This window comes from Xenopus tropicalis, chromosome 6 (genome assembly GCF_000004195.4).
Source record: "Xenopus tropicalis strain Nigerian chromosome 6, UCB_Xtro_10.0, whole genome shotgun sequence".
Classification (NCBI taxonomy): domain Eukaryota; kingdom Metazoa; phylum Chordata; class Amphibia; order Anura; family Pipidae; genus Xenopus; species Xenopus tropicalis.
The window spans coordinates 50,273,510-50,292,495 of NC_030682.2; the positions used below are offsets into that span (position 1 = coordinate 50,273,510).

An 18,986-nucleotide genomic window follows, 5' to 3' on the forward strand; every position below is an offset into this window, starting at 1 on the left:
CATCACAAGGTTATGAGAGCAGATTCTTTCTCCCCAGCACGTAGTCACTAATGGATTTTGCCACCATGAACAATCCAGCAGTTATACTTTACAATAGAATCTCAAAGCACAAAGTAACAAAAGCTGTAAGGATGTTAGTCACAGTGCAACAGTTGCATCTGACTAAAACTCCCAGTATCCTCTGCCAGGCAAACAACTGCAGAAGATACTAAGAGTTACCAATGACAATAGATGGATCCAGAGCTTGACCTCTGAACCAAGCCACGATGGTTTATGTATATTTCATAGTTAGTAAATGCCTACTGCCCTGAGGAAATCAATAGTTAACAGCTAAATGGTTCCAGGTCCTTGAGCACAAGTGCAGTGGCTAACATACAGATGGAGCACTGGTCTCCAGCCCAGACATTTTCTAAACTGGATTTCTATTTGCAGATTTAATATTGTGGAGAAATCACAAAATCCTAAGCTATCCTAATCAAATGAAAAGGTTTCCTGGGACAATAATCTGCAATTTATGGTTTTCCACTTACAGGAAAGATGTAAATCTACATTTATACAGGTTATCGGAAGCAGCCATAGAGCTTTCTCTGACAACAGATACCAATGCTACAGCACCTGCAAATGTGACACATAGGCAGGGCTGCCATTCGAAATAACAGGGCCCCGTACAACATAATTATCAGGGGCCCCTGCAAGTGATAGGCCAACCAAATGGGGAGAGTGCTCCTGGTGCAGGTGGCCATGTTGCATAGTGTGTACGAGTCTCCTGGCTATGCACATGAACTCCTGTAGGAGCGGTACATGCGCCTCCACACTTATGTCACACACATGTATATAATGAGCAAGTGTTGTCACTCTCACATTAAATGCATGTGTGTGCCTTAATATGGCCACCCACACCAGAAGCTGCCCCCCAGTAGAGGTGGTTTAGCACTGGTGAGGGGCATATTTAGTGAGGGTTCTATCAGCCTACACCTCTGGTGGGAGACAGTCTTGTATTGATAGTTGCCCTTTAAGGGGGGCCCTGCAGTGCTGCAATTACTTGGATTAGCTGGGCCCCCTGCTGTCAGCGAGCAGCAGACTTGGGAAGGGAAGGTGGGATCTCGGGTACCTGCATTTTTTCCCTTACCCAGCTTTCTGTACTGCTAGTTTGTCACAGAAGTTTAAGTCCCGGTAGAGCTGTACAGGGAGCTGTATAGAGTGAAGTTTGAACTATCCCTCAGCCCATCCAATCCCCATGTGGCTTTACCAGGACTTAACCTTCACTGACAAAAGAGCTTACAGAAAGAAAGAAGAAAGAGGCTCCTGCTCTCCATTCCAGGTCTGCAGCTCCAAATAAGTGCCTGGCCCCCCTAAGATCCTAAAAACCCACCAGGTCCAGGACAACTGTTGCCCCTGATGGCAGCTAAGCATCTGTTGATGTCAACTAAGCATCTGTGGAGGCAAGCCACAAGGTACAGAGAGAGGAGGAGGAGGAGAGAGACTGAACCATAACTATTGCTTTTACTTGTATGGTACAAGCAAAAATAAAGCTGTCACACTGGATTATCCTTCATAGATACATTCTTATCACTGCCAGAACTTATCCTATCCTCAATGGCTATTAACAAAAATGAACAGTCACACCAATGTAAAACCCACAGGAATCCCAACAAAGTTACACACTACAAAGTACACGACAGAGACATTATACATGGTTAGAGAGCCGCTCCCTGCATGCCTCCAGCTGCACATTACAATGCACATGGCCTAAACCAACACAGCGGGGGCTACACATATGGGAGTAGACACACAAACAAGGAGATTTCTACCTGAGTTTGCAGCAAGGAAAATGCAATCAATAATGGTCTATGACCATACAGATGCGCGCACACACTCACACTCACCTTTTTAGAACCATTAGCGGTTACCCCCCTCCTGCAGATTGATACAAACTCTAAAGGAATTTGCCAATCCATTATTTTAACCCGTAAATCTAATTACATCCCATCTGTAACTCTAACGTTATCAAATGGGATTTTTTTTTTTTTTTTATAACTTTGTTTCACCTTGACCACTAAAGCATTGATTACATGTCTATAAGGGGGGGCGGTAATGTTTTAAATCCTAATCCACTGCAAGGAGATATTAATACAAATTGCCCAAAGTACAACTGCTTTTTGTATATGTAAATCATTTACATCAGTGTATATGCTTAAAGGAACAGTAACACCAAAATATGAAAGTGCATCAAAGTAATTCAAATATAATACTGTATTGGTAAAAGCTGTGTGTTTGCTTCAGTAACCCTACTATAGTTTCATACACAAAGCTGCTGTGTAACCAAGGGGGTAGATATTGTAATTGTAATAGGGCTAAATGGCACCGATTACATGGCACATAACCGATAAATTCCATAAAACAGCATTGTATTCTGCAGAGTTTATCTGTTATCTGCTATGTAACCTGTGCATTTTCTCCCCTAGTCAGCATAAATGGCTGCCCCCATGGCTACCTAGAAGCTTTGATTTTATAAACTATAGAAGTCTTTCTGAAGCAAACACAAAACTTGTACCAGTACAGGGAAGAAGTACATTACATTTTAAATTACTTTAAAACACTCATTTTTTTTCTTTTTGCTGCTAAAGTCCTTTAATGTGGCCCAGGTATAAATTTATTTTAAAAAGTACATAAAAATATCAACTACAATCACAATGTCATTAACGTAATTACATTTATGTTGATCCCTTCACACGAGGCAAAGCCTTGTGGTTCTGTAACAAGATTATACCACTATTTGCCCCAACAGTTATTTTTAGAGCATGCAAGCTATATATAGAGTTTAGAAAAGAATTCTATTGCAGAGGAAAGAACTAGCGGCCTGCCAATGAAATCATCAGGTGCCAAACTCTAACAGCAGGTTTATAATACTGGATGCAGGTAAAAAAGAAATCCAAGCTGATTGATTACATAATAACAAACAGGCACAATGGCTCACAGTATAATCCTTATTAGTCTTATTTACAGAACATTCTTCATATGCATTCTTTAGCCAATTTTAATCACACTGTCAAACTACTAAAGCGTCTATGGGCACAAGCAGTGTGGCCTTTCTTCAGTGTATTGCTGAGCAACTGCTGATAAAATGCAGTAAGAGGCGCTGCAGTTCCCTCTCTTCCATCCAGATAACATAACCCCAAGTTGGCCCTTTCACAGGCACATTCAGAGGAACAGAAACAAGCATTACTCTTTATGAAACAGGCAATGCATGTGACCATATGAACCGAATAAATTGGGCTGACATATATTTAACCTTCTCTGTTTGGGATGAACAAACTGCTGTGGCTCTGAAGAGGTTTAAGGAAGAAGACTGAACATTGCTAAAGGTAAAGACACATGGAGCTACTAGTAGCAGCTACTCGTCATGGCTACAAAAATACAGTGCAAATAATCTACTGATAATTGTCTCTACATGTGTTTTAGTATGGCAGGGTATTTTCTGGCATTTAGTAGCCGTGACAAGTAGCTGCTACTAGGTAGCTTTGTGTCTTCCCCTAATAGAGGGTCTCATCTACCTGAAAGCACATTACAAACAGGGCAGTAATCTGCTGTAATGCTATTTTTACATTCTCTTACTAGAAGTGTTCCTGGTACTTTCCCTAGACTCCCTTTAGGCATTCAGTACCTATACTTACACTTACTGCGCCTGCATAATACCAAATCAAGAAACTGCTTTTCCTGACAGCTCATCAACTGCAATGCTATTTAAGAGATGTATTTAGGGTTATCATCTTATTTTTGGCACCTGTTTTAATGCCCTTTTTGGCAGAAAGGGAAAAAACCTTAAAGGAAAAGTAACACTAAAATTTTTTAAGTAAAAAATCTTTTCTACCCTGCTCCAATAATTGCCCTATCCTCACACTGTTTATTATTTTGAATGCTTTATTAGAAAATACCTTGTAAAACTTGGCTTCCAGTCATTTCAAAAACGGCGATATGGTGATCTTCCCTCTGCGCAGTTCACTATGTGACGATCCACATCTACTTCTAGCCCGACTCCAAAAATAGAAGTCAGTTGTTTGCCTGTACAGAAGGAAGGCTAGGAGGAGATGTGGATCATAACATAGTGGACTGCGCAGAGGGAAGATCACCATATCGCCGAATTTGAAATGACTGGAAGCCAAGTTTTAGCAGGTATTTTCTAATAAAGCATTCAAAATAATAAATGGTGTGCAGGATAGGGCAATTATTGGAGCAGGGTAGAATAGATTTTTTACTTAAAAAAATTTAGTGTTACTTTTTCTTTTAAGGACTTCAACCCCAAAAATATTTTTTTGCCTTATAAAAGAGAACATAATTCTAAGCAACTTTCCAAAATAAATTTATTAAAAATTATTAGTGCTTTAAAAGTTATTTGTAAACGTAACTGCTATAGAAAGCAGCATTTGATGAACTTCTGGTTGTTACTTTTTAAACAATGTTGCAAGTGCCAAGCTCCTCCAGCAAGGCAGGTCTGTCCGTCTGCTGCCTTGTGTTACATTGTTCAATCACCAGAGCCCCCAAGGGCAGGGAATAGAAAGGACAGGCAAACACTGCTTTTAAAAGCAGTTATATATACAAATAACTAATAAACCATTACAAACATGTGATGAATGTATATTGCCAAGTTGCTTAGGTTTAAATTTTCTTTTATTAGGCAATTATTTTTGGGGTTGACATGTTCTTTAAACAGAACCACTGGACCTGTGCAAATTACAGTTGTGCTGCACTGAGCCAAAGACTAAGCAAGTAGAGCCCAATGGTTTGCCCTAGTACAGATGTTTAACATAGAGAAAGAAACAACATTCCATTATTCTACAGAAGAGCTTGACATATTTTTACAGAGTAATGCCATGACATATATATAAATATATATATATAAATATATATATATATATATATATATATATATATATACATATATATATACATATATATATATATATATATATATATATTATATATATATATTATATATATATATATATATATTATATAGGCTTTTCTAAACCCCAGAGCAAGGAATAAGTGCCTGAAACATATTATCTGGAAATCGTGATCAGATGATAGGAGAGGATGCCCAGGTGTGAATATGAGCCCAACATAATCAGTTGCACCAGGGATAGGCACCCAAGTGCAGGCTGCCACAGCTGCTTTTTTTAAACTATTTTTCAGTTGTGCCCTTTAACATTTAGTATGGTGCAGACAATGGTATGCTATGAGAATTTGTAACTCATCTTCATTTATAACTTTTTCTTTGTTCTACAGCACTACATTTTGTAATGTTATTGCCTACATAGTTGCAGCAGTAACAGGTAGCAGTTTGGAAGTCAGAACCAAAGATGAAAGGGCATCAGGAAAAAAAATAAAAATTAACAGTAAAATTGAACAAAGTAACAATTGTTTGGTTGCAGTGTCAGTGGCTCAGACAACCAGACAGCATTTTGCAGTGCAAGCAGGAAAAAGGCAGAATATTTAAAAAACATAATCAGTTAAAACAATAGGGTCTGACCAAATGTTGAACCATATTGAAGGGTTTGAAGCCATTTACCTGAACAAGATTGATCTATAGAAATTCGTGCAGATAAACACATTTCTCTTCATGACAGCTTAAAGCCAGTAAGCCAATGTCATAGCAAACCCCAAATAGATCATGCAAGATTTAATCACACACGGATGGCCAAATTACACTAATTTGTTAATTTGGCCAGTGAGCGGAGTGAAAGAATTGCAAGCTAGCTGCAGGGTAATGCCAGCAATTTATCAATGTAAGAGAAAAAAAGCTCTTTTAAAGCTTTCGAGACAACTAAAAATGTTTTTGTTATTATTCTTTTAACACATATTCTGTAAAAGGCCCTTTCTATTTATCTTTTATTTTGACTTCCAAGCCACTGCCTGGCTGCAAATTAATTATATGGGAAAACACTCCATTTATGTCATTTTAAAGTTTACATTTCTTTTGTAGCAATAAATGCATAGAATTGCACTGGATATCAGTTGCATATGGAAGCACCCTTTGGGCAAGCATCCTTACCAACTGTCTTATCAATACCATACCTATATCCAAAATTGACTGTGGGACTTACAAGGAAACCAAAACTAATTATTAATATATTTGGGAACATATTTTAGGGTGAAGACACCCAGAGCTACTAGTAGCAGCTACTTGCCATTACTACTAAAATAGACAATGCTGATCATTTACTGATAACTGTCTCTATGTGTTTTAGCAGAGGCAATTCTCTAAGGCAGGGTATTTTCTGGAATTTAGTAGCCATGAAAAAGTACCTGCTACTAGTAGCTCTGTGTGTTTTTACCCTTAAAAGTCTTTCAGGCTCAGCACTTTGTAAAGAACTAAAAATACAGACTGAGTTCTCATGACTTCCAAGAACACATGGCATATGAGCATACACCCTGGAGTTGCCATGTCATTAGTAAGAATACACAGCACTGCAACATTATGTATACTTGCACTTGGGCCTAATTATTTCAAGGGAAAAAGCAAAGACTATACAAAATGGTACTTGGTGGCGCAGCCTACTGTAATGCGTCTCCCATCAATGTCAATAAAACTTCATGGGACGTCACCCACCACTTGTCTTAGGAAGTCAAACTGTCAAAATTACAGCGAAAACAGACCTGTCATAATTGCCCATCCAATGGGTAATCCACTTATTCTAATGTTAGATCTGTAAAAGTCACTGAGGACTAGGGCTAAAAGTTTAATATTCAAACATATTTAACCTGAAATTTATATTTTAAGCACAAGGATTACCTTGTAATCCTTGCCTTTGGCTTGTATAGGACTAAAATAAGACAAATCAAGGTACATAACATCAGCATTTAAAAGATTTTTAGTAATGGGGTCCCCCCCCCTTTCATCTATGAGAAATGTAGTATAGATGAGTTGTTTGTGCAATAGCGTTTCACTCTGCCCTGTTACAATGGCTGCCTACACTGTGAGGGATTTGAGGTGGAAGTAAGGCTTTTTAATTGGAAAATAAACTTTTTAAGCCTAAAGAAAATTAACTCTAAAGTCATCTTTGGTATCTCTATTTCTTGGGGAAAAACATACAAAATGTCCAATCTACAATTTTATGAATGGAAAAATATTCAATGAACTCATAAACAAGAACAAACATACATTCAATAACCTAGATGCAGTTTTCACTCACCTAGAAAGCTAAAATTAACCTGAAAAGCTGTAATCTGGTTAATAGTGAAATTACACCAAAGAATGCAGGGAAACCTGCAGCATGCCTATTTAGTGGCTTTATACAGTCACATCCAAATCTACTATTTACAAGTATCATTTGAATCTAAGAAAAGCTGTTGCATGATCTCCTGGCACTGGGAGGGTAAAGTAAATAGTACGGATTTGTCAGAAAGGAAGCTGTCATTGAGAAACTGCTGTGCCCAGTACAGGCTCTCGGCAACAAGTGAGCATTATCATTAATGTCAAGGTTCAGTCATTCTTCATGGACCACATGTGGGTGCGTACTTAGGTTGTGTGTCATTCATTGGATGAATTATTCTGACGCTGCTGAAGCCAAACAATAGGGGTATGCATACTAGTCAATGCCCCCCCTCACCCCCCAAACTAGCCTCAGGCTCATACCATGCATGCTTGCAGAATATCTTTACAGGAGCAGAAGTGGATCGATAAGTGAATAAATAATGCCAACAGATCAACCAGTGTTGTGGTATCATTATCCTGAAAACATGCACTGTGTGCTGAAAGAGAATGACAGGTATGGAAACCAATACAGCAAGCCCCAAGGAGGAAAACAAATCTGAAGCAGTCTGAAATAATGACAACATTTCAGTGATACCATCCCTTCTCCGCCAAAGATCTACCAGTTTGCAAGCTGTCAGCAAAGCATCACAGAACTGAACTAAACAGAAACAGTCTATGAATATTCCTTTTTTGCAAGCAGCTTGCTACTCAATGCACAGTTTTCTTAGACAAGTGTTTGACTTGCGTCAGACTACTATCTTCAAAGCACTGGTGAATAATATACACAGAATTCAAATTTGTTCATTGGTAAGAAATTTAGAAAAGGTGTATCATGCAAGGCCACAAGTTGAGCTATGAGAGTAAAATGAGAATGTACACAAGTGTGTATCTACATTATTATAATGCACACAAGACACACCAGACCATGCTTTTCTATGTCATTTGGTAATTAGCTCTGCTTTGGTCACTCCAGTTCAAAAGAAAACATTTGATGTAAAGCTGAGGCTGTACAATTATCACCATTTATGGAAAGCTGCATCATAGATTTCATTACTAAAAAAAAATTAAAGTATCTGGTATCAAAAAAAGGTGTATTGCCATTAGCAACGGCAAATCTTTTTTCAAGACATCATGAAACTGTACCTGGTAGTGACCGAGATAGCAAAGAGAAAGGAAAGCAAAGAAGTTGTTTAAAAGGAAAACAGACAAAATGTATAAATCAGGAGAGATATCACAACTCTTATTAGTCAGTTTCATTTTGAGCTATAAGGTGTCAGTGATATTCATTGCAGCATAGGAGTCTCATTCACTCTAGGAAGCACATATAAAACCCTCTCTAGATTTTAAGAAATAATTTTAAGAGATCTTTGAAAAGTTTATACAAACACTCCAGTCCATTTTCTTTTTTACCAGAAAAACTATAGTTCACTGCTGCACTGTTGGAGTATTGAATGGACTCTCCATTCTCTCCCTTGAATCTAACCTGCCCAGTATAGGAAGAACACCAGTCAATGTAAAATGTACACTTTTCTGCTCCTTAGCAAGAGGAGCTACAGCCCTGCTCAAGCAGTGTAAGTTAAGGACTATGGAGTAATACATCTCATTTTTGAGGGTTTTTTAAGAATTCAAGCAATTCATTAACACTGATTTATGCTCACTTAGCACCATGTACAATAGTACAAGGTAGAAGAATTATTTATTTAAACAGGGCACTGACACTAAAGGAAATTTCAGTGCTCTTGCTATGTGCCTTAAAGGAGAAGGGAAGATGCAATCAGTGGGGGATGCCAAATGTGAAGCACCCCCCAGTGATTGTAATGACTTGCCCGATATCCCGGGTCAGTACTTCTGTTAGAAGAAAACGGCACCAGCGAGCAATCCTCTTCCTGCTTCTGACTTTGCGTGGGAGCGCATGTGCAGCAGAGTGACAAGCTGAACTTTAACAAAAAAGACAGCTTTTTCACTCTACTGCACGTGCATCAGCCCTGGGATTTTGAGGAATGAAGAGAGAAGGAAAGTATGACTTGCTTGCATGTACCCCAGGTCGGTGCAGTTTTCTCCTAACAGGAGCACCAGCCCAGGGTATCAGGTACGGGATTATAATCACTGGGGGGTTTCTAACATTTGGTATCCCCCAGTAACATTTGGTACCAACCCTTTCTTCTCCTTTAAGTTTACAAATGGTGAGCTTTTTTTATAGTCAAAATCTAATTTTGATGATTATACATTTTTGACAATAGAAAAGATTTGTGTGTCTCCCACTTACTATAACGGGACAGAAATATATTAATGGAAATATAATTGAAATGGATTTAATGGAAACCATCACTTGTAAACAAGTGTTTTTTAAGATACGCATGCCATTGATTTGTGACATGAGACACCAGTGCAGAATGGCAAAAATAATGTCAAAGCTTGGGCATTAACTTCTGTATGAGTATCAACAAGTTAACTCAACTGCCCTTAATCAAAAAGGAAAAGAGAAAACAATTATTCCAGCAGCACTATTCATAAAGAACTGACTGAAATAGTGGCATAAATCCAGATGTGCAACCCCCTTCTTTTTGCAACTAGTGTTGCTTCAATTTCAGTGTTTTTAGATTGTAAAACCAAATACAAGTTGAGTGCTGGCTATGTTTTGGTTTCAACCATCCTTCTCATGCTGATGTGCTTGATAGGAATATAATGTCAGATGAGTGTCTCTGTAACAGTATGCCAACTAAATAATACATAAAAGGCAAAAAATATTTTTCAAGAAATCACTTCATAGTTCACTGCTCGTTACTGAGGTATAGATATAGCACTGACTCAAACAAATGCTACACAGAAGAATTGTGCTGTGGCTGGCCTTCTCCCTTTGGTCTGACTATTTTCATAAAATAACGACATCAGCTAGGTTACAATGTTGCAAGAGCCCCATTTACATTTCTCATATGTGAAGACTTGACTTGTACGCGCTGATTCTCACCTTTTCACACTCTTCACCCCCTAGAGGGTATTCCAGTGAAACAAGTAAAAACCATCCTGTGATGCTAACAAACATGTCCCGTACTGGATGGAATTTGTAAAATGAATGCAGACATGAGAGGAGAACAAGCAACTTTAACATCTGAAATTCGTCAAGCAACATGTTACTGTGCTTTAACAGCAAATAAACATAAAAGAATTACAGCTTCAACTACTGAGGTATGTGAAAATCTAGAAGGAAAACACTTTGTAAAGTATGCATGCCGAGGTATCTTTGTTTTGAAACAGACGGGGGTATTCGAAATACGCAAGGCGCCCTCTGTTGCAGCAGCACTGGTAAAGGAGAAATCCAACAATTTGGTTATAGAGGACACATTTGTTTTAAACAAACAATTCCCAGTACTTTTCTTTGTAGTTTATAGCCCTTTTGGCTTATTCACAAGAGATTTTTACGCAATCTCTGAGCAGGTGCAGTTCCATAACGTATCCTTTTTTTTCTTTGAATTTGAGGTATGAACTTAGTAATATGTTGTGCAGTTTCAGAGAAATAAAACAGGATAATTAACACCCCTCCTTCCAAGAGGTTTTGAGGTAGATATTTCCTGAATTTGTTTTACTCTTCACAGGCTGTATCTTTTTGTAGGTAACAGTATATGTGTTTGCTAGACAAAAATATGAGGTAGGTGCTCAGTAATGTGGTACAATTACAATATTTACTTCTTGAAATGGTTTCCCTGAGACAGTTTTGCGTTGAAAATAGATTAGAAGGCTAGAATGCGGTTATTTCCAAAATCCACCACAACAATTGTGCCATCGGGAGTTACAGCTATACCAGACGGGCGATCCATTTGACCAAAGCCACTTCCTTGAGTTCCAAACTTGCACAGGAAGCTGCCATTAGGCTCAAATATCTGGACTCTGTGATTTCTGGAGTCTGCCACAATGATGCGCCCTTCCTGGTCAACTGCTACACCCTGTGGACGCAAAAACTGCCCATTGCCTGTGCCCTCAGTGCCCAAGAAATGTGCCGACTGACAATCTGGCTTGATTATTAATAACCGATGATTATTGAAGTCAGTCACTACCAAATAGCCATCCTGGCTAAATGCTACACCTCGGGGAGAGTCAAAGTGCTTCCAGAGTGCACCCTCGAAGCCATACTTGTTAAGGAATGTCCCATCAGGACCAAACAGCTGGACACGGTGGTTTCGGGTGTCTGAAACTAGGATCTTTCCCTCAGAATTAACTGCCACATCCCAAGGGTAGTTGAATTGGCCATTCTTGGTCCCCTTTTCACCAAACTTTAGTAAGAATTGCCCTTCAAATGTAAATATCTGAACACGGTGGTTGTCTTTGTCTGCCACGACTATTCTGCGTGAATTGTCGCAAGCTACTCCAGCAGGTCGATCAAACTGTCCAGGTCTAGAGCCAAGGCTGCCAAATTTGTGATGGAAGGTTCCACATGGCTTAAAGATTTGCACACGGTTGTTGCTCCTATCAGCCACAATTATGTAACCTTCCCTGTCAACACAAACTCCCCAGGGGCGGCAAAGTTTTCCATCATGATCACCCTCCCCACCAAAAGAGAGGGTAGGAAGTCCAATACCCAGGTAGCAACGTCCAGATTTTACATTGACTTTAAAGGGACTGTTTTCTATGTGTTGGTTGCAAACCATAACTGAAATAAGATGCTCCCCTTCCAGTTGAGGCCGGTAGCTCACTAAGTAGGTACCATTTAGCTGATCACTGACCTCAGCAGCAAAGAGATTCCCATCTGGACCCATCACCAACACTGTTATGAGGTCCCCACCTGAGAGGCGGGCTTCTCCATCATGGTCATATCCTATAACAGTGAATGATGCAACTTTTCCCTGTAGGGCACGCTTTAGTCCTTCTCCAGTGGCTTTAGTCAAAGCTGCAAAAGCTCCACTGCTGACAAGACCCAAGGATTTGATGGCAAGGTATAAGGCTTGGTCAGGAGGAGTAAACATAATCCTGTCATCTTCTTGAAGTTGTAAAAGGCCTCTAGCATTCTTTACATCCTGCACCTGAGCCAAAACACGATCACGAGCTATTAGGATATCCATAGTACAACCTTCCTCCAAGACTTGCTGCACTGCATTTATTGTGCTGTCCAACTTATTAAGGGCCTGGTGGAGTTTTTCAACTTGGTGATAAAGTGATTTTGCTTTCACCTGACGTATCTTTTCAACCTGAGTAAAAAGTAGAAATCATTTAAACATGTTAATGTGTTCTTTAAAAGTAGAATATACTCTTGATATGCTATAATTTTTTCAAAATATGCTGTTTTTTGTGCCCTTTTAATATACATAGCCAAAGGCAGATTAAACCTGCAGTATACCACTTTTTCCACATTAGTTCAATAAATAGACCTTTTACTGAACATGCATTTCACCTGTTAAAGGACATGTCAACCCCCCAACCAAAAATTTTAGCAGTGAAAAGCCTCACAGCATTCTTTAAATACCTGCCACTCCGGTCCCTCAAAAGCAAACACTGAAGCTGCAGCGATTGCTTGATGTTTGTCTCACTGTAGAACTCAGTAACTCCCTCTCCCCCCTCCCTTCAGAATCCTTGTCTGCCTGGCGTGGTGCACATGCGTACTATCAATCCATTTTAATGAGCCTGCATGTTATGCAGGGCAACCGATCTGTTGTTTTTAATAAAGCTTGTTAAAAAAAAAAAATCCAGGCAGGAGGGGCTATACGCACATGCGCATTTGGAATATATACCGAGCTCTCGATGATGTCACCCGTCAAAATGGCCGCCGGGTGACAGGCAAAATGGCGAGAAAAAGAATGCAGCGGTACAGGCTGCAGGAAGAGCTTGAGGGAGTGAAAAGTTATGCGTTTGAGGTGGGGGTAAGGTGCCCTTGGCATTAGACCTGACATTAAAGTGAACGTTGACATCTCATTTTAATTAGGAAATATCTATGGTTATTGTTATTTATTGCACTAAATAAGACTAGACTAGAATAAGTCACATTCTACTTCCTGTCTGTACCAGCACAATCAAAACACTTCACTAGTCCACCCAAAAGCCCTCTATATAAACACACCCCTCCCTTCCCTTATCTACTGCCTCTGTCAGGTTGTTACATAAAGAGCAGCTCATTATACAGAGGACTTATCAGTGGATTGTCAATGTGATCTGATTGAAACAGAAAATAGAATGTGAGTAATTTTTAGATTTAGTTTAGTGCAAGGAATAATATACAGATATTTATTAATAGGCAAAGAGTATGTTCAGCACAAGCATTAAATTTGTTGAACTAATACCAAAAAAAAAAAAAAAAAAGAAGAAAAAGAAAGTAACTAAGCCACAGAGGAAGACAAATAGCCATCAGGAATATATGCTGTGTAAATAGCAAGAAGGCTGAAAAAAAAAAAGGATGTAATTTTTCTAAATCTGGTGTGCCATTATATAGTGAATAATGCACCCCCTAATGTAAAATATAAAATACAGGTATGGAACCTGTTATTCAGATTAACGGTTTTCTGGATAATGGATCCCATCCTGTAAAAGGATATCACCAATGTGTTCTATTATCATACATCGGTGTAGGAACGCCAAGGTGACTCAATACCCTCATAGTTTACAACAGGGTGTATATTATTTATTGTAATACACCAGCTTCATGTGACGGAAATTACATCACTGAGCACCAATGATAAAGGACAACATCATTAAGCGTTTATAAGGATTTAATGTACAGGATAGTAAAGGCCCTTGTTTATTATATTTCTATTCAGGATATATTTTTTGCGGGCGGTATTATTATTTCCACCAGCATCCATTTTTTTATGCTTTTACCAATGGCCCTTTTCAAAACATCTTGTAATACTCAGAATACATTTTTCAGTAACAGGATAGTTAACTTCCATTCTGGTCTGATTTTGCACGTTTCATATTTCTTTCCTAATTATTTGCTATTCTGTTTTGCCTTTCTTCAATCTGGAATTCAAACTCCCCTGGCTAAAAGGATCAGTAAACTAAGCAACCATCAAGTGAATTAATTAGGCTTCGTTTCTAATGTTATGCACTTCGGATCTGTCATTCTAACCACAGCTTGGATGCTAGGGTCACTAAATTTAAATACCAAACTGACGGTGCTTAATTTACATAAAAACTGAAACTGCTTATACTCTCTTAATTAGCACAATTATATTATTTCTTCTTCTTTTTTCAAGGTAATATCGCACCAACCAACCTTCCAGAGCAGCTCACACTCTCTCTCTTCCAATGCCTTCTTGTGTCTAGATGTGACTGCTTTGATCTCAGACTGCACCACTTTGGCTTTCATCTCAACTTGTTCTGCTAATGCTTGAGCTTGTTCTAGACTCAGCTGTAAAATGAAATGAGATACATTGATACAATTAAAAAGTGCATCCTACTGTATAATCATGGTAATTGTTTCAACTAAAGTCACAAAATATTTACAGTATATTATAGTTACAATAATATTTCAATCTAAAAAATAAAACAATAAGATTTGTTGAAACCAGTATGCTAGTTTAGTTATCATCAAGTAAAACTGACTTGTTTCCAGTTTCAGTCTTTCTAAGCTGCCACTGTCTCAGTCTGACTAGCTACCACCACGTATGTTACAATACCTGGTCTGGCATTGTACAAAGGTCTGGGTGCATGTCTCTATGCTTATTGAAAGCATTTTAAATGCACAAATTTGTGCAATACAAATTAACCTGAGTGTTTATGGAAAGGTCCAGGCCATAAACATTTCAGCCAATGGCGCAGCAGTTGTGATCTTTTTGTCACCTTCCTGCTCAACTGGAAATCAATCCAGATGCCTAATAAGTTGCTTTTATTAGCACAAACTATAATGATGCAGCAGGAAAAATAATGTCACATTTCTAATTAGCAGCATTCTCTCTCTGTATGTGCCATGTTCCATGTTCTGCTGCATAATGCCAGGATCTACGAATAAAGGTAAACTTTGGAGCAAGTGCTGCCCTTTCTATTTATTTTTTTTTTACAAAGATTTTGAGAGACACATTAGGGAGGACAAAAACACATCCACAAACCCTGCTGAAGCGGATGACATGTCAAGCTTCGACCCATCCCAGTAAGCTAACAAAGCCTGAAATGATGGAAACAATTCTGAGTGGGTGGTAGAAGATCTGGATTGAGACTGGAGAATTTACTGATCCAGTGATAGGAACTGCTTGAGCTAAAAGTAAGGGGATAATTAGGTTCTCCTCTGACAGAGCTACAATATTTGTCAAATATTTGGTTTTGGGTTTACAAATTCACTTCACATGGCTAAAGGGACACTATAACTTACATGCAAACAAATACTATATGAAAGATGTTTCAGAACTAGTGAAATTGGTTTTAAAAGACAATTTTTAAATCTTGTTGAAATACCAGGAAATGAATAAAATGCTTTGAAAGATATAATTTTTATTTTTGCACAAACACTCGTCTTTTTATCCTCCACTAATTTTAAGGGCAGTGGCACATGGGGCAATTAGTCCCCTGCGATAAATCTTTGCTATTGCGGGTGAGTAATCTCCCCAACAAGCCATCCCACCGGCAAGAATGTAAATCGCCGGTGGGATGACATACGCGTCGCTTCAGTTTCCTGAAGTTGCCTCACATTGATTCAGTGTAGTTTGCAGAGGAGATGAACTTACAATTAAATTATTAAATATATAAAAAACAAAAGCAATGCATTTGTGAAATAAAGTTATTAGGCATCCACTTCAGATTTCAAATAACCTTTCCTTCTGCAGAAAAGTAATATTGTCTTCTTTGATGAATCTTGTTGCCTTCTGTTTTCCCTCTCTGGCTTCATATCACATTTCCACTAAAGGCATGATTTTAAGCTCTCATGTTTCCTATACAACATATTCATACATTAAATTGCTATTATGCGTACAGTCTACATGGGTTTAAAAGGAAAACACAGCATATTACAAGCAACTAATACCTTATATTAAATTTCTCTTAAAGGGATAAAATAAATGTCAAAAACACCCTAGTGTCAGCTAGGTATATATGGTTCAACCCTGTGGCTGAACAGGCAGATCACTGATTAAGCCAAACTGGGTGACAAAGCACTGATATAAGTGCCTATTAGTCAAATGACAGGATTAAGCAGGTGGGCCCATTAATCCATTTAGTTTACAATTTCATAAGCATGATAACTTTATCATTAGACAACATCCTGCACACCATTTATTATTTTGAATGCTTTTTTAGAAAATACCTGCTAAACCTTGGCTTCAGGTCATTTGAATAGGGCGATACGGCGATGCAGGGCAGAATCCACTGTGCGATGATCGATCCTAGCTTTCCTTCTGTACAGGAAGGAGTCAGGTTAGGATTGATCAATCAATCGTCGCACAATGGATTCTTCCCTACATCGCCGTATCGCCCTATGACTGGAAGTCAAGTTTTAGCAGGTATTTTCTAATAAAGCATTCAAAATAATAAATAGTGTGCAGGATAGGGCAATTATTGCGGCAGGGTAGAATAGATTTTTTACTTAAAAATTTTTAGTGTTACTTTCCTCTCAACATTAAAGTTCAGATAGTGTTTATTTACCTCTGTTTTATAACCCCATCTGAATGAGCTCATGAAAAAGAGGGAGGCTATTTTTTTTCTCTTTAACATTAAAGGTGGCCATACACGCACTGATATTATCGTACGAAACCTCGTTTCGTACGATAATCGGTGCGTGTATGGCATGTCGGCGAGTCGACCGATATCGCAGGAAGCTGCTGATATCGGACGACTCGCCGATCGGACCAGTTTGAAAATTTTGATCGGGCGCCATAGAAGGCGCCTGACCAAAATTCTCCCTTCAGAGCTGAATCGGCAGAAGGAGGTAGAAATCCTATTGTTTCTACCTCCTTACCTGCCGATTCAGCCCTGAACGGTGTGTGGCGGATCTTACGATGTTTCGTGCGACCGATGGTCGTATGAAACATCGTCAGATCGCCACGTGTATGGCCACCTTTAGGCTCATGGCACACCAATTCTTTTCTCAAAAAAAATGCACGTGTCTGCCAGTGCTGCCGAGCACTAAACGGAATGGCAGGCAGATTTTCACTCCCCCAAAAATGCTGTGTGTACAATAACTTTTACTAATATCAACACCAAATTAGTTCAAACCCTAGTAAGGCACAAGGGATCCCTGGAAAAAAAGTGGAAGATGGCAGTTCAGCTTTTACATAGAAAGAACCACAGGCTTGTATTATGGAAAAAAAAATGCAACTGCTTTACTGGGCGAAGTCTAACAAATTAGCAGCCCCTAAGTATATTGGGTTTTTCTTGTCCTTTAGGTGCACAGATACAGCCATGAAGCAAAGTTATATACATCCAATTTGAATGCAATTACTTCAAAGATGTAGGACTTGGATACTAACAGAAAAGGAGGAGGTGGTCTTGATAAAACAAAGCATTGCTAAACGTATGAACTGTGCAGTGGAATATGTTGGGTATTCTACAATTGAAATGCAAAAATAACAGTGGGTGGTGGTTACAAATCAAGCAACAAAAGTAAACGGCAAATGTTACCACAATAAATTAAAAATTAGGTTAAAACAGTTGTCCATCCTATATGTTTGTTTTCTTTAACTATTGGAATGCAAGGCGATCCAAAGAACAACATCTCAAACCAGCAAAAGGAGGTTGATAAAAGGTTGCAGGATGGTTTAATTAAGAAACTGGCAGTCACTTGGGACATTTGGAGGCTTTAAAAAGGGGACCTACAGTAAATTTTTGCAAAAGAGTCCTGGGGCTTTAGTTACATTCCCACCAGCAGCTAAAGAGTCAAATGCTTTCTAAAATGTTGATGGCACTGTGGCTCTGGCTCTCCAGTTTGTATGCTTTCCCTGTGTCTGTAGGGGTTTCCTACCACAAAGATGTGAATGAAGAGCCATAAATGTAAAGCATTCTGTTAAACATGTTGGCTTTATATAAATTAATAATTATAATAAAGAGCTAACCCTGCCCTTGCCTCAAGAAACATCCTGCATCAGTTCTCTTCAGTGAAGCAGAGATTATAACAGCAAGGAATAGAATTAAAGAAAATGGAAGCAATTATTAGTCTACTTGTATTGAATTAATTCACTACCCTGTGTATGGCAGCCTTCTTATAAATTTCAAATCACTTGGACCGACACTAAGCAAACAACAACAAACAAAGACATTGATAAGTAGTGGTCATTATGGGCCCTAGGTATTGTAAGTCAATGAGATCAATATCTTTAAAGCATTTTTTCAATAATTTATAGAAAGGAGCCTGAAGAACAGATAATTGTATAACAGCCACAACTTAAAAAAATGTTAAGGATTACATAAAGTGGGGGGCCTTTTACAGGTCATTACCTATATGTAATCTGGATGTTTGATATGTACTCCCTCCTACTCTACAGACTTGCAGAATATGTTCCAGATTAAAGTAGAGGGTAATAAAAATAAAGATGATAAACGTAAATCATTTACCCAAAATTTAACCCAAAGCAGTCTTGTTATATTGAGGCCTTTGGTCCTGGGTGGCATTTTATTATAGCATCTCTGAAATGGCCACACAGCTTTGTCACCTCCCCCAATAGAGGCCTCTCAGAGTAGAATGAAAATGTTTCCAAATCTGTCCCCTTTCTGCTGCTTTTGTCTTGCATAACCCAAGAGCAGGACACAGCCCTCATTCCCTGCAGCTCATTCTCCCATTGCTTTGCAAACGTGACTGAGGTGAAGGCTCAATGAATTCATCAGC

At 38.7% G+C, this 18,986-nt stretch overlaps 1 protein-coding gene and 1 long non-coding RNA gene across 4 annotated transcripts in view; one reads left to right on the forward strand and one right to left on the reverse strand.

Moving 5' to 3' along the window:
* Positions 1-5,200: 5,200 nt before the first annotated feature.
* trim71 (tripartite motif containing 71, E3 ubiquitin protein ligase) overlaps positions 5,201-18,986 on the reverse strand; it is a 57,192-nt gene continuing 43,406 nt past the window's right edge. For all 3 annotated transcript variants that reach the window (XM_004915373.4, XM_004915372.4, XM_002937846.5), the window contains 2 exons: positions 14,454-14,588; positions 5,201-12,435 (listed from right to left, as the gene is read on the reverse strand). In XM_004915373.4, coding sequence (XP_004915430.1) covers positions 10,984-12,435; positions 14,454-14,588 — 1,587 coding nt within the window. In that variant the 3' untranslated portion in view covers positions 5,201-10,983. The remainder of the gene's footprint in view (positions 12,436-14,453; positions 14,589-18,986) is intronic.
* LOC116411494 lies at positions 10,355-14,641 on the forward strand. The gene is made up of 2 exons (XR_004223137.1): positions 10,355-10,441; positions 14,434-14,641. It is a non-coding gene; the product is annotated as an uncharacterized LOC116411494 (long non-coding RNA).